The 15,353-nt window shown below is 36.5% G+C and overlaps 1 protein-coding gene across 1 annotated transcript in view; it reads right to left on the bottom strand.

The window, feature by feature from the left end:
* Side-ii (sidestep II) overlaps window positions 1–15,353 on the bottom strand; it is a 394,183-nt gene that overhangs the window by 17,195 nt on the left and 361,635 nt on the right. Inside the window, exon 15 of the mRNA XM_026633535.2 lies at window positions 2,994–3,194. Coding sequence (XP_026489320.1) covers window positions 2,994–3,194 — 201 coding nt within the window. The remainder of the gene's footprint in view (window positions 1–2,993; window positions 3,195–15,353) is intronic.

Below are 15,353 nucleotides of genomic sequence, written 5' to 3'. Positions count from 1 at the left end.
GGCAGTCGAACACAGGCTGACCCTTTACCGCGTATTTTATATATATTTGACTGTATAACATTTAATGGTTGACACATAATAGACCGACCCAAGATACGATTTACGCATTAAGTAATTATAAACTGTATTGAAAATTGTAAAATACTGTGTAATTTCAGCTCAATTTGGTACAATGAAGATCTGTATTTATTTTACCAAATCATTGCTTCCTTATAAATTTAATATTAAATAAAAAACTTAAATAAACTTAAGATATTCAACTTAATTCACGGGATGTTCGAAACAACACGCAGCCCTGCTGCGGCGCTGAAAGAGTAATGGACAAAAGTGGACTGAACGTTACTCCATGCTAAATGTATGGGACTCAAAATCTGATTAAAAAGCAATGCCGGTCCGGATACTTGTTTGATGTCCTCCGAGGCTTTTATTATTCAAAAAGGTTTAAGTAACGATGTTCATATCGTATCCTTTAATACGATTTTCTTCATGTATTATTCTGTACGCCAACATCCACGATTTACACGTAAAGTTATTTACATTAAGTGAACTTATTATGGTTAAGTCGTGGGTTAGAAGTTGATTTCGTGTGAGGCTTAAAAGATAATCTTGATTCAAAATGTAGGTGCGGACTTAACAGATGATCGGGCTCACTCGAGCGAATGTGTATCCGTATGAGTAATAGTAGATGTGGCTGTTTCATTATTGTTGCTAGCGGATGCAATAATACGCTTTTGCATAAACCGTTTGCATTATATTAGGCTTCTTGCCGCAAATTAAAAGCGATCGAGACGCGAAACCCGACACTAAATTTAAGCTCAGTTTTGTTGGCAAAATGCGCTTGCATTTGACTAGTGGGCGAAGTAATAAAGCGTACTTATTAGGAGCTCGGCGGCGGGACCGCTGAATAATTGAGGCGCTGTTAGAATACAAGCCGCCGGCATTAGAGTAACATTACGCATGCATGGAACTCGGCCGTATTGTCACCGCGGGTGTACTATCCTGCACTGCGATACAGACAATTATAACCTCTAACTCGTGGTCGGTAGAGGCGATAATGTGAGGTGTTGAAGAGCACGCGTGCATAACATTACGCCATCCGGATATCAGAACATTTCCATACGGAATATTGCAGATACTTTTTAGATTCTAATGGTTTTCGAAGTCACCACTTGAAGATTCTAGAGAAGCATTCTGAATACTGATTCGATCGTATATTATCAAAATGATATAAAAAAAATATCACCCCATCGATTCTCTGGTCATCGAAGTAACATAAATGTGCACCAATGTTTTTTAAATTATTAAGTTTAAACGTGACAGCAAACGAGAGAGATGAGACTGGCTGCGAGGGCTTTGGGAATGTTTCGTTGCTGATAACACTCAGAAACGGCAGTGCTTGAATTGGGATACGAATATGTAATATTGATATAGATCTGTTATATATATACCAACGAAGACATGCCCCTCTACGTTAAATTGTCTGCTTGAGATTTATACTCACACATTCTTTCCGATCGTTATGAACGTTGGTATTTAATGTATTTTTTTTAAAGAAAGGTTTTATATGTTGATGTCGCTGCTAGGTTGTGCTGCAGCATTTCTTTTTCTTTTTTTTTTTAAATGTTGGACAACATCACATACATTACTCTGATCCAAATGTAAGTAGCTAAAGCACTTGTGTTACGGAAAATCAGAAGTAACGACGGTACCACATACACCCAGACCCAAGACAACATAGAAAACTAATGAACTTTTTCTACATCGGCTCGGCCGGGAATCGAACCCGGGATCTCGGGGTGGCGTACTCAAGAAAGCCGGTGTACACACTACTCGACCACGGAGGTCGTCAACCGTTGCCGTTCAACTGCTTAAATATGATATTCACACCATATATATGTGTTTACCGTGCGTACTGCTGTAATTGAGTCATTAATGAATTCGGTATTTAATGTATTAAGTCATAAGGGTTTTTCTATAACGACCCTGGTAGGGGAATCATAGTATTTATTTTTAGTTATAATATTATTTTTAAATCATTCAAATTAACGTAAGAATCTTTTTGAGCAATTTATCGGACCTTGGTTGAATGCTGTTTATTTATTAGGTATTGAGATTTTTTTGAATGAGTAACAAAAAAAATGTTAACAAATACTAAAAATTCCCTTAAATAACGCACTGTTTTACTTAAAGGTTCTACGGCACCAGAAACAAGAAACAAATCATTAACAAATCACAATATTTGTATATTAAAAATAAACACTCTACGTGAATTTAAAAAAAAGTACCAAAATATATGCATTGCGGAAACAATAGCAATAAGACTTTTTAATAAATATTGTTCAGGTTAGAGTTACTAGGTAAACTTACGTACGTATGGTAAGTCAAATAATGTCGTGTCTTATTTCAAATATCACATCGGTACAAAAGAAAGAGACAGATATATGTTTAGATATTAACCCTTTAAACACGGTTCTAGATTCGCGTAGTTTTCTGTTCACAATTTTAATACATTTACATACTTTTCTATTTTCTCGGACTAAATCTTTATAAGGTTGCTTCGTTTTACGATTTTCCAGAAGGTTCTTACCTCGGGTAGTTTTTATAATAAATGACAGCAGAGTCGGCGGGCGAGGTCACAGCCGCCGCACCTCGGGGTTACATAATACCTATTGCTCTAGATTTTATCTTCGTTTTTATAAAAGTAGCTTGATTACAATCTGTCTTGTAACGTAACGCATTTCAGAACATATTTTATTAAGATTATTTTATTAATTTTATTAGTTTCAATAAACATGTAATATCCATAAATTGGTATTTTTCAATATGTCAGTGACGTACGTAAACTTGACCTGCCCCATTTTTGTACGTTTCATGTTTAAGTTTCTGTTACTAAACTTTTCTGAAAGCAGTGGTGTAGCTACCATGGGGCAAGGTAAGTTGCGTCAGGGCCAAAAGCTGATAAACTATGAGAAATAAATAAAAAAGTAGCTTACAGTAATTATTTGGTATGAGATCAGGTTCAGCGTCATCGTGATCGGCGGTCTTCTCGGTTTGCGGAGCAGGTGGCTTGCGGGGTTTGCGCCTCCGCCTCGCCGCCCGCCACGCCGCGCCCGCCAGCGCCAGCGCAGCTCCCGCGCCGGCTATCGTTGCTCCAGCCGCACCCGCTGCACCCGCGCCGATTGCACTTTCTGACGCTAAAATTTAAACAAAAACGACTTGAATACTGCAGCTTACATTAATGTTACAATTATATTGAATATCCACTATTAAGGTAAAATATAACTTAAAAACACTAACATTTCCAACGATTATTCCCTACTTAATACAACTTAGACTAGAATACGCTGTCCAAATTGTACTTGTAGCAGTTTACTTGTAAAATATAACGAATAAAGGGACAAACGTTACTAGAGAAGCTTTCCATCCAACACGTAATAAATTTGATCAGCATTTGCATAACTAACGTTAGACGTGAGATTCTACATTCTGTAACTGGCGGGGACTTCATTCTTCACCTCGTTGTAACGTAATCATATTACAGTCGACTATATTTATAAAAGACGAACAATAAACGAATTTCACTTTTGTGGATTATATTTGCACAAAAAGTAAGCGTTTTCTTGCTCAATCAAGTTGCTAATGCTCGTATCAGAAAATATCGCGAGGAGACCTGCATGTTTCAGATAAAATTCTGCCACATGTGTTTCCACTGTCTATTAAACCTCATTTGAGTAACTCGATTGTATGACTGATTTGGCCCAGCAGTTAGTTAAAACCTTCCTCAGTAAATTGGCTATCCACGCAGACTGTACTTTTGAAACGAGATATTTGTACTAATATCGGGATTAGTACGTCCAGTCATGCAAAGTCATCAGCATTGTGATATTTTATATACTTACAATTTCATACGAAGTTCAACTTTAAAAGATTATTAGAACACGGAGAACAGCTATAAACCTTAGCTCGACAACGCCAAGTGCAAAGAAGTCGTAATTGAGTACAACAGATAAATAACACGACGTCCAGAACCAGATGGTGTCAAATCTCGAAACAAATAGCGAAAGTATAAAAACGCTGAATCCTGAAACTCGACCCAACTCGACGCCACCAACTCCGTTGTTGAATTCCGACAGCATTCTTCGACTGCATTAATTTTAATTAGCCCCCTCGTAATTAGGTCGCCATAATGGCCGGAGCGACTGTCGATGAGATATCGCACCCGAAACTCCTCGAGCGGTTGTTTTGGTGGAATGCCGTTTATCTCTGTATTTCGTTTTGAAACAGTGCTTGGGTATCGTTCATAAAGGAATAGAAACAAGCCACAGAGTATAGTCATAATTTGTACAGAGTATCCGTGTTTTTATCTTGAAATAGAAGTACCTAAATTTCTGTTGTTCGGTATGTAATCATTGATCGCTTATTATGTTTGAAAATATATTTTTTAAATATATTCTGAAGGTAAGACGCTCATTTGCCTTATTTATTTCAGGTTTTATATGGCTATTAGCAGTGTGTGTAAGGGAAATCAATTCGGACGGAACATTCAGGCAATCGTAAAATGGAAAGGATTAAATGCGATAAGAAATGTTAAAAAACCCAACATATTTGTGGACGTACAACAATTGAAATTATGTTATATAAAAAAGGAAAATATTTATAAATCAAAAAAATATATCTAAAAGCTTCAAATCGAATGTACTACAATTTACACACAGTCTTTAAAAAATAGGACCTTCATATTGTGATGCTTAACATGTTATAGAACGATGCGGGCTTTTAAACTCTCTCCGGAACAAATGGCTTTTAAAATATTTAGACAACAAAGTTGACATCAACAAGGGTCATGAATTTCACAATTTAAACCTATTAAGGGCGGACTCGTGTAATACCGGGAGCGCGGTAGCCGGTATCCGGTTGTGTGCGGTATTTCAATTACCGCCGAAAGTGCTATGTGACGAATGTGGAACTAATCTGAGTGCGAGTGTGGGCTGTGGGCGACACGCCGCGAAGGCGACGCTGTACGCTAGAGCGTTGCGGATTAGTGCGGACGCTCGCGAGGTATGTGTAATTAAAACGTACTAAAACTCATTAATACTCGTACCAATAAAGAAGTAATAACAAAACAATAAGTTATTTAAGACTTTTAAACAGCTTTAATAAGAAATATGTTTAAATTATGAATCGTTACATCTAAATCATAAAGGTTTTTATCCAACGGGATATAAATAACTATACCTTTCATGCGCTCTCTTTATCTTAAATTTACGGCATTTCTAATTTAATCAAAATATGGAAATGATTCAGATCTGTTTAGGTTTAAAATTATATAAATACGAACTTGTTATGCATTAGAAATTATTTCGTAGTTTCTAAAATAATATGAGGTATAAAAAACACGTCTAATTATTAGGTTATTATTTATTGTCGATTTACATATAAACATGAGAAAGTATTTTTATGGAAAATGTTTTACACGAACAGGAATTCTTTACTGTAACATGTAATTGAACTCGGGTGAGCACATTAAGACCGCAATCGTGCATGGATTAAGGGGCATTGCAGGCGATTGCGACGGGCCGTGAGCCCGCCCGCCCCACTCGCCCGTGTCCGCGTCGTGTCGCGGTCGCCCGCGCGCGCTCGCGACACGCCGTACGAATATTAAACCGCAATCTATCGGTAACGCATTTATCTTTTTGCGGAATAAATATTTTTACAATTGAGTCAATTTTAATTGGTACGTGCTTATAAGAGCGTAAGTAATGTTTATATTGTACAAATACATGTATATTACACAATTATTTTTTTTATAATTGTCATCGATTCAATGAAAAATTAAATATTTAAAAATAAATATTAATAAAATAAAATATGATACATAAATGTATCTTTTTTACTCAATTCTATACAAATTGCGTTTTGTAAATGTCGAAAGAAGAAAAATATTTTTATTTTTCAAATAAAATAAGTGTTCAGCTCGTCTCTTTGATATGATTATAGGAATTCTGGTACCGACACCGGTAACTCCATCTCGCAGGTGTTTAAGATATCGAGCTCCGTCTGATGAATGCGGGTATCATTAAGCGAAGTCCATTTATAGTAGGCGATCTTAGTAACATTCGTGTGAATATCGGCCGGCGTCGGCTGAGAGAAGGCTTGTTACCTCAATAATTAATGAACACGGGGCAGGTGCGTCCCTTCGGCTATGCAAATTTCATAGCTCTCCCACTCGACGCTCGGTACTCAGACGGTAATATATCTTTTGAGAACATCGATGGCTAGACCTCGATGTTACCTAAACCTTAATTCCCTGCTCGTTTCGAAGGTGGCCTTGTAAAAATCTGTAAACTGCTTTGTCTTGTATTTCAATCAAATGACGTGACAATAAATTATAATCCTTGACATTTCTTCACCCTTCATTTATTATGATATTACACATACAAATACAATAATATGGTATTTTCATTTGTACAAATTGTATGAAAACCGACATTGTTAGCGTATTAACAAATATACAAGAAGTGTTTTATTACATGTCACAAGAATGTTCAAAATGCAAGATACGCTAAAATATATGCCGCTTACATCCGATAAACAAATTCATTCGTCGTCGATCTCTTAGAATATGTTTAATTAGTGGAGTTAATCAATGATAAGTACACTGTTGTTTTTATTGTTTTACGTATTATATTTGGCTTAGCAGTAAAACGTCATCACAAAAACCTAGGTGACATCACAATTGGATTAGTTATAATATAATAACATACCGTAAAGTGTTAACATATATGTAAATATATTTTATGATACAGCCAGGTGGACTGAAATTGGCCATCTGATGGTAAGTGGTCACCATCGCCCATAGACATCGGCACTGTAAGGAATGTTAGCCTTATATCTCCAATGCAATTGGAAACTAAGATGCTATGCTCCATGAACACAATAATAGAAAATATTTCCGTTTGGCGGTTGATTATGTGATAAGTGGATGGTACCTACATATATAGCTCTACCACCAAGTAACGATACAATGTAAACATGACAACAAAAGGTTACAAGTAGTAGTTCGCGCTTCCGTCGGTACGCAAGTGCCAACACTTGCGTTTCCTTCATCCATCATGAGCTGATGTGAAGCCGTACGTGTCCCGTGTGTCGACACGCCACACGAGTAGAAAATCAATATACACATTTCAGGCGGTATAATAAATACGATCCCCATTTTTGCTCCGTACAATGGGAACAATTTTTATATGTCATGACCACGTATTACCGACACCCGCGCCGCATCGCGGCCGTATCGCCGTGTAATAAGTTCAAATTAATATATTCAGCCAATGTTCGCATTCAGTGAGAAACGAAATTGCTTCACAGAAATTATTTTAATGACTTTTAAAAATGGAAAGTAATGGTTGAAAGTAATGATCGGAATGATCGAATATACAAAGGAATAAAACGTGTTAAACATTTATTATTAAAATACTACATAAATTAATTTAACATTTAAAAAAAAAACATCAGTTTTCATACTTGAAGCGAATACATTAATTACAATATTGTTACTAATGATAAAAATTAAACAAATGGCGTTTTAAAAGCGTAAGTGTTCAAAATGTTTAATAAATAACAAGCGAATAATTAACTGGAATTCTAAACGTGGAAAACTAATTGGTGTTTGGGTTTTTTCCGCTCTTTTAATCACGTATATTTAAAATTGTAAGACTTAATATGTACTAAATACTCTTATGGATATCGGTCTAGTAAAGACACTAAGATAATGAAAACACAGGCCGGATACCAATACGTTTATGCGATTCATTAAATAATAGCACTCTTTTTAAGTACCGATATGCGAGAATTGAACATAATAATATTTTTTTTATGTGAAAGACAATATAGTTAGAAAGAAAGTTACTTGTGAGATGACGTCCGACAGAGAAGTAAGGAAGAAGAAGACATGCTGCGCCGACTCCAAATAAAATTGGGATAAGGGCAGGAGGATGATGATGATTATGATGTGAGAATTGAATAATCTAAGGAAGGCACTGTAGATAAAATATAATTTGACAGTTAGAGAATAATAACATGTGCAAGGAGTAAATAAAACGCAGCATGCGGAAATACCCGGACGGATTTAAAAGAACGAGGCACCGATTGCTAGCCTATTATGTTAAAGGATATAATGATCAAAGATCATATAATGGTCAATCTCAAGTAACAATTACGCAAGGGTTATTATAGTGACCAAGTGTGTACAAAAATCGAGTACCATATCTCGCACGATCTGATTGGAGATAAGGTGCAGAATCAATAGATCTACGTGTTTTTCAAGGTGCGGGGTTTCTTCAACAATAGCATTTTATTGACTTGCCTTGGAAACTGTATCTACACTGAGCACCGAGGCGGTTCAAGTGCATCAATATACAATATGAAGCTCGCTATGAGGCTCGTACGTAGAAGTCCTCGATCCTTATCCGTCGCCTCGCGCGTCGTCCCTAGCTTTGTTATCGACCGTACGTACAAATTGATGGCACGCGCGGCTCTCGCGCGGGAAATGCTCACCTGTTCGTTACGCGCCTTATCTCTGTACGATGATTAGAACTGTCACCTAATTGCGACAATTACCTTCGAAATACTTCGAGACGTGCCGATATTAAATATAGTTTCTCGTGTGAGTTAAAGTTGTAGGATGTTTGTAGGTTAATAGTCTCGTAAAATATTGTGTTTTTTTTGTGTGCACCTGCGGAAGTCTAAAACATTATTAACATGCCATCTTAATGAGTTTAGAGCTGAAGCAATGGATATTGTATCAACTGAATTTCTATCCTAAAAATCTGATAATTACTTCTTGTCTATAAGGGCTATAATAAAATATTTTTTTAGTATACAGTCTACGACGTTTTTTTTTATAATGTTTTTATGAAATTATTTATGATATTTATGTAGGTATAGTATTCAATCTTTATGGTATAATTCCTAAATTTGAAAATAAACTATAATTCTAGACCGCGAATGGAAAGAAATTTGAAAAATGTAATGTTCCTCTAATGATTATAACGAGTCACTAAGATAGTTAATAAGTCGAGTATTTCCAGGAAAACAAATCGATTTTCTAATTTAAAGTTTATTTTTCGACGTCTAAAAACACCCCAGTAGCTTTTTCTAATACATCTCATAATTCAGCTTCTAACGATTCAAGAGTATTCACGTAGAAATGTTTTGAATAAAACGCCCAATTTCAAAAATGACCCATAAACATAAATTACTTCGTTACGAGTTCTTGTAGGTAGTCAGTATCAACAAAGAACTGGCCGTGAAATAACTAATAACGCTAACCACTCGACTGGAAAGTGGGTCAGGGTATAATAGCTAATACGAAGTTTTAATAGGCAAACGTATTCGAAGCGGTGGTCCGGCGCAGGTGGTAATTAGTTCCTTATCAGGGCCGGCGCAGCTCTTTCCCAGAGCTAGCGAACTCGAATTTTACGAAGCAACCGGGCACTTCGGAAGCCATTCCGCCTAACTTCTAGGTACAGGGAAGTTTGTCGAACACAGGGATAATATAAAAAGTCTCTCGCTGAGAGCTAATTCGGAAGATCTTAATGTCGACGGAACTCGTGCGGAGTGTAAAGTTTTATCGACACGATCCCGTCAATTGCTCGGTTCGAGCTGCTCGCCTGAAAGGGATCAACTTGTCTCAAAGTCTTCAGTCGCTCCACTCTTAGTCGCATTATCCGAGCACTCGTTATGATTTTACTAAAGATCAGATAGTATTAAAACGCGAAACCCTAACATTTGATGGAAATTACTATCGTAACGTTAAATCTTGAAATGTGAATTTATTTTTAATAATATTTTGCTAGTCGTCTAGAATATAATATTTTAGTGGTTGTTATAACTTCCTAAATTTATTTATTTATTTATTTATTTATTTATTTATTTATTTATTTATCAGTTTATTTCTTTATTAGGTATACACATTTTAAGAGATAAGTTCGCTGAGTATAGCCTAGCCAAGTTCGATATAATTGTATACGCAGTTGTCTCTCAGTGTAAAGCGATAACGGGGGCGTCGCTCATAAATAGCGGAATAAGCGGTAAACGGCAGTTTGCATGAAATTATGATATATATTAATCTTAGTAATGATTAAACTTCCGACATCACACCACTGCACTACACACAAAGATTCGAGTGCCCATATAGTCGTTCGCATAAAAGTTTATGAGAAATAAACAACGTAAGAAATTGGTGCAACGATTGCGATTTTCTGAAGTTAAAATTTCAACGTTTATTTAGTGTTATGATTGGAAAAATTATGAAAAACTTTAACCGCATTCTTCACCTATTTCACCATTTGAATTTCCATCGTCAAATACCGTTGGTGCATTGCTATGATGGGAATGGTTGACATATCTCATAGTGTTAACATTTATGGGCGTTAGCAACCACTTCCAGTAGGTGGCCTATTTTGTAGATTTAAATAGTGATGTGCGCGTCCTTGTGAGGTAATTACGACTGTGGCACGCTATTAACTATATGTTATAAACAAGAAACTGTTTAACAGTTTAAGCAGACTTTTTGTTTTTGCTTCCTAAAAGTTGCTCATGCTTACTCTTTCGCTGAAGCGCACGAGATAATAAACATCCTTAATCTTAAGTAAATGTGATGCCTTGCAGCAACATGTACAATATATTAGGTGAAAAACGTGTATAGGCAAGTGTGAATGTTTCAGTTTCGTCTGTAAGTCAATACGTGTGTGCAAATCAAACCATTTCACCAATCCTTTGAGAACGACGTCATTAGGCTCGCTTTTGGCCTTTCAAATAGGAAAAAGTGCACTTTTAACAGGAACCGTGCTTAAAATGAATGTGTCGACTAATTTATTCAATCCCCTCGTTTTACCTACAGCTCCCCACCCCTCATCCCCTTCTCGCGTTGTTCACTAATAACGTGTGGCTTGTCAGCGCTCAGCTCGTTACTGACAAGTAGATTGTTTGGCGTTACCGGTTTGAAGTCGCGGTAAAAACTAATACTATTTTGGGAGCTATCGATTCATTAGGCCATTGATTCTCTCGTGAGTGGCTATTTCTCGACCTCCTTTTGTATTCATGTGTATAAATGATATCAAATGAAAATATATATGATTCTTAAAAGTACTACGAAAACGTGTATTATGAATGTTAAAGCCCTTTATTGACTGAACCGAATTTTGCTTTGCGTATAATTTAATTTTTAAAAGTTTTGATGTTTACCTTGAACAAACCGATAAACACATTCATTTTATTTATTTGTATGTAGAGTTATCGTATTTTGATAGTGAAACTGAGGAGTTTCTCGCCGGTTCTTCTCGGAAGAATAAATAGTACTGTGGCTTTATATATTAAAGTTTCCCAGAATAAAAAATAATTTTGAATTGAATTGTTTTTGACTCTTGACTGTACCTTTATGTAACAAACGTTTTGTAACATAGAGGTACGCTAAAATACTATTTCCGAACTGATCATTCGAAGTCAATCATTCGGGATATTTTTGTGTGATCTTATCGCACCAACACAATATCACGTGTACATATTTTGTACTAATTGTACGTTACAATACGTGACAGAGGCGTACACACGCTTGCATAACTAACACGCAAACATCGTTATACGAAAGTCATGTCTAAATAAAGCAATACATCTTATAGAGCAGTGATATATCATTTAAAAGGCTTCTAGTTAGTTCGAGGGATGTGACGTCACTGTCGCGAGCTAAGGTGACGCGAGATGATTAAGTGCGGATGCATAGTTAACTCGCTGGCAGCCGGTAATTGTCTCCGGAGCGCGGGGGAGTGCGGGGAGCGCGGTGGAGAGGGAGAGGTGTGAATCATTCATGAACGGTTGACGGACTGATGAGTTTGCTGCTCTCAAAGTAATTTACACGTAACGAGGCGATCTTGAGTGCACACGCTGTGAGGATATACGAGTATGAGGACGCCGGCTTTGAAACGCAGAGATAAGAGTCCTCTTAAGTTAAACACTCTGTAGGTATTCGATGGATACCAATATGATATTCAGATTTAATTGCAAGACGAGTACGGTTTTAAAATACCAGAGTGTATTTCTCTAAAATTTGTGTTCGCTATCTAGAACAAAGAAAGATGCAGCTTTTTATGAGAATCATGTTCAGTACTCAGTATGAAGTAAAATTCATTACTTGCAGTTAAAATCCAAGGAGTTATTTTCCTTCAAGGAATATAAACAAATGAAGTCCATCAACAACGTCGGTTATTCTTGGATGAAATTGGTTTCTAGCTTAGCGATTGTTTATTCTAAGTGCAGTGTTTATTTCCCAACGCGCTCGGGTCACGTACTCCGTCGCGCACGCCCCGCGCACGTCCCGCGCGGCCAGCGGTTCCTCATTTAGCGGTAATGTTGTGTGCACAGCTCATGACTTAGCCCACTCGCTTTATTAGCTGCACTCGAATGGAGAACAGAAACCCCGCGATTTATCTTAAAACGTAATACCTGTTGTTTCCACGTACGTTTATTATAATATATCGTTCGCTACCGCGTAATAAGCCCCTCTCTGATTCTTAATATATTGCGGTTTATAAGAAGTTATGAATTTCATGAATAAAGAGAAGTTCCGGCAAAATACGTTATGAATTAAGAAATTATACTTTAAATGTATTCGTATTCTAACTCGTTTTGCCTTGTATGAAACGGTTTTGCTCAGAGCTGTCTCGGCCAGTAACAATAATGCTGCTGTTAGTCAACTCTTCCTATCAGTACGTAAGGCGTGTGACGTTTTGGAAGATGATAAAGTGCCCACGTATACGAGCAAGAACAGGAGAACTCCATATTCTCTAACTCTAGTAGACCGTTGAGAAATCGGTGCAGAATACTAGGCATCGTACGCTTTCGATCTAGACTGGGATGAATAATTGAAAGTTTTAACCAACCATTAGTTTGCGTTAAGCGGGCACTAGATCAACAAAGCTAGTAACTTATCTCGCGAATGGGTATAATGTATATCATAGGTTCAGTGGAGATGTACTTGGGACTAATTGATAATATTGCTAATGCGAGACGGTACTCATCACCAAAGTTATCCTAGTGACTGAATCTACAAGTAATATTAACATTATCACTTTCATCTTGAAAATACTCTAATTTAATTTTTCATTGAACATCCCTCCCACCAGCAGGTGGCCCATTCGTTCGCCCGGCTTCCTTTTATCATTAAAAAATCTCTTCAACAGAGAGCGAATTTGCAAGTTCATTGATTTTTAAGCTCACAATTTACATAGATTACGTTTGTATTACAGAACAACGATTTATTTCTTATAAAATCAAAAAAGTCCTTGTCAAGTAATACATATTTAATGGTAGAATTAATCGTTGTGAGCGAATTATAACTAGTACAGGCTCTCGCATTCATGTTTAATGGAACACTGTAAAGTTATTAACTGCTTTGTTTTCGGTCGCGCTCCACGACGTGTGGCAGCTCTACCTTCATTAAGTATTAATGCGAAGGACATCGAGGGTTGCCGAGTTAAGTCTCCTCCTACACAACACGTATATATATTTATATATAAAGCACCCGTAAACTTCTTAATAAAAACTGAACCCCCGAAGAAATACATTTATGTACGATCTAGTGAAACTCATTCTTCGAACTTATCAAAATCAAATGTCGTGATGCTATAGAATAACTGAGAACAGCTTGTTAACTATAATGACGGCGCCGTCGTGCCTGTGAAATATTATACAAAGTGAAATAACTAGACTTCAGTCAATTGTTCGCATAGGTGTTGCCAGTGCTCTACCCTCTCTTCTATTTATTTTGAATACACGCGCCGCACTGAAATGATGATATCTACGTCACATGTAATCAAAATAAATCAGAACAAATAAAATCAAAGTATTTTCAACCATAATTTAAAACGATTAGTCAATGATCACCTTTTCCGAAGTTAAATCCAATTATATTATATTATAGACTTTGTTCAGTTGCGGCTAAACGTATTATTTACACAAGCAAATATAACTTTAAAATAATATTATAAACATAATTCCGAAATTACTCGTTCAAATTACAAAACTTGTAAGGTTGAATTTCTTTATAGATGTTTCTAATTAGAAATTTTATTTTTTGTTCTTTGATGAAAATCATTAAGTTTAATGTAATGTTTATTATCACTTCTGTACACGAGAAATAGTCCTTCGTTTTGTTAGTTTTAACGTTTAACGCATGTGGATCGAAAGACACAGCCTAGCCGAGCAGCTAGTATATATGGTATGTATATTTATATTTCATGTTTATTAAAACCATTTATATATTAAAAACGAGGTCTTCATGTAGCGCTTGTATTGTGGGTCGAGTTATGGTTATCATAAGACCGAAATTCAGGTCTCGATACATTTCTCAGCTACGTTCCGGAATCCCGCGCTTTATCAGGACGTCCCGCCTCGGCCTCGTACCGCTCTCCGATTTGACGTCCCGCTCTGTTTACATACATTACAGGATCTCAGAGAGACTAGTGATGTAGTCGGATCAACCAAGTGCATACCTCTGAGACGACTGAGACTAGACGTCTAAATATAGGATCGAGCTTGTGGTAGTTTTAGACGTAGTCTGTTTAAGTCCAACGATATCTTGTTTTGCATAGAAATTAAAACTGCGACAACTTTGTACCCGGTAAGGTATATTAGACACGCAAATTGTACTTGAATACATCTAGTTCTAAATCATGCGAGAACCTATAAAGTTTTATGCGCTTAGTTTGTGTTCATAATGAATTTATCTCGTGCTCGTATGAATAGGAAAATATCGTGAGAAAGCTTGTGTACATTGAAAATATCTTCATAAGAATATCCGACAAGTTGTGATGATGTAGGGTGATGGTATCCTTTGTAAGTCATCTATTTTCCAAGGTCCAGCAATGGGATATTTCAAGTAATGTTTACTTCTGACTATTTTAAATTAGGCTGCTACTACCAAATAATAAAAATTACATTTTCGATACATTAATATTCAAGACAGGTTTATGTAGCCCATATATATACCGTAAAGTACATTTTGTATTGGTCTCTTAACGTATATAGCGTGTCCTCAATTAGGTGTTTCTCAGCTTTTTGAATTAGAAAGTATATTTAAAAGTACAGCATTAGCATTTAAAAGTGTAGATGAGAAGTTAATCAAAGTGTTCACGATGGACGACAACGACAGTTGGGATAAGAGTTTCAGTAGGAGTACATAAAGCCAGATGTAAATCCAGCTTCTCGAAGTTTCGTAAGTTTTAATTGTGAACACAAGACAACAAGGAGCTCGTTTTAGAATAGACCAGGGACGTTTATGGATCGCTGTTTTACTTTAC

The sequence above is a fragment of the Vanessa tameamea genome, chromosome 4 (genome assembly GCF_037043105.1).
Source record: "Vanessa tameamea isolate UH-Manoa-2023 chromosome 4, ilVanTame1 primary haplotype, whole genome shotgun sequence".
NCBI lineage: Eukaryota > Metazoa > Arthropoda > Insecta > Lepidoptera > Nymphalidae > Vanessa > Vanessa tameamea.
Note: the sequence above shows the minus strand (reverse complement) of the source record. Positions and strands in the feature narration are given on the sequence as shown.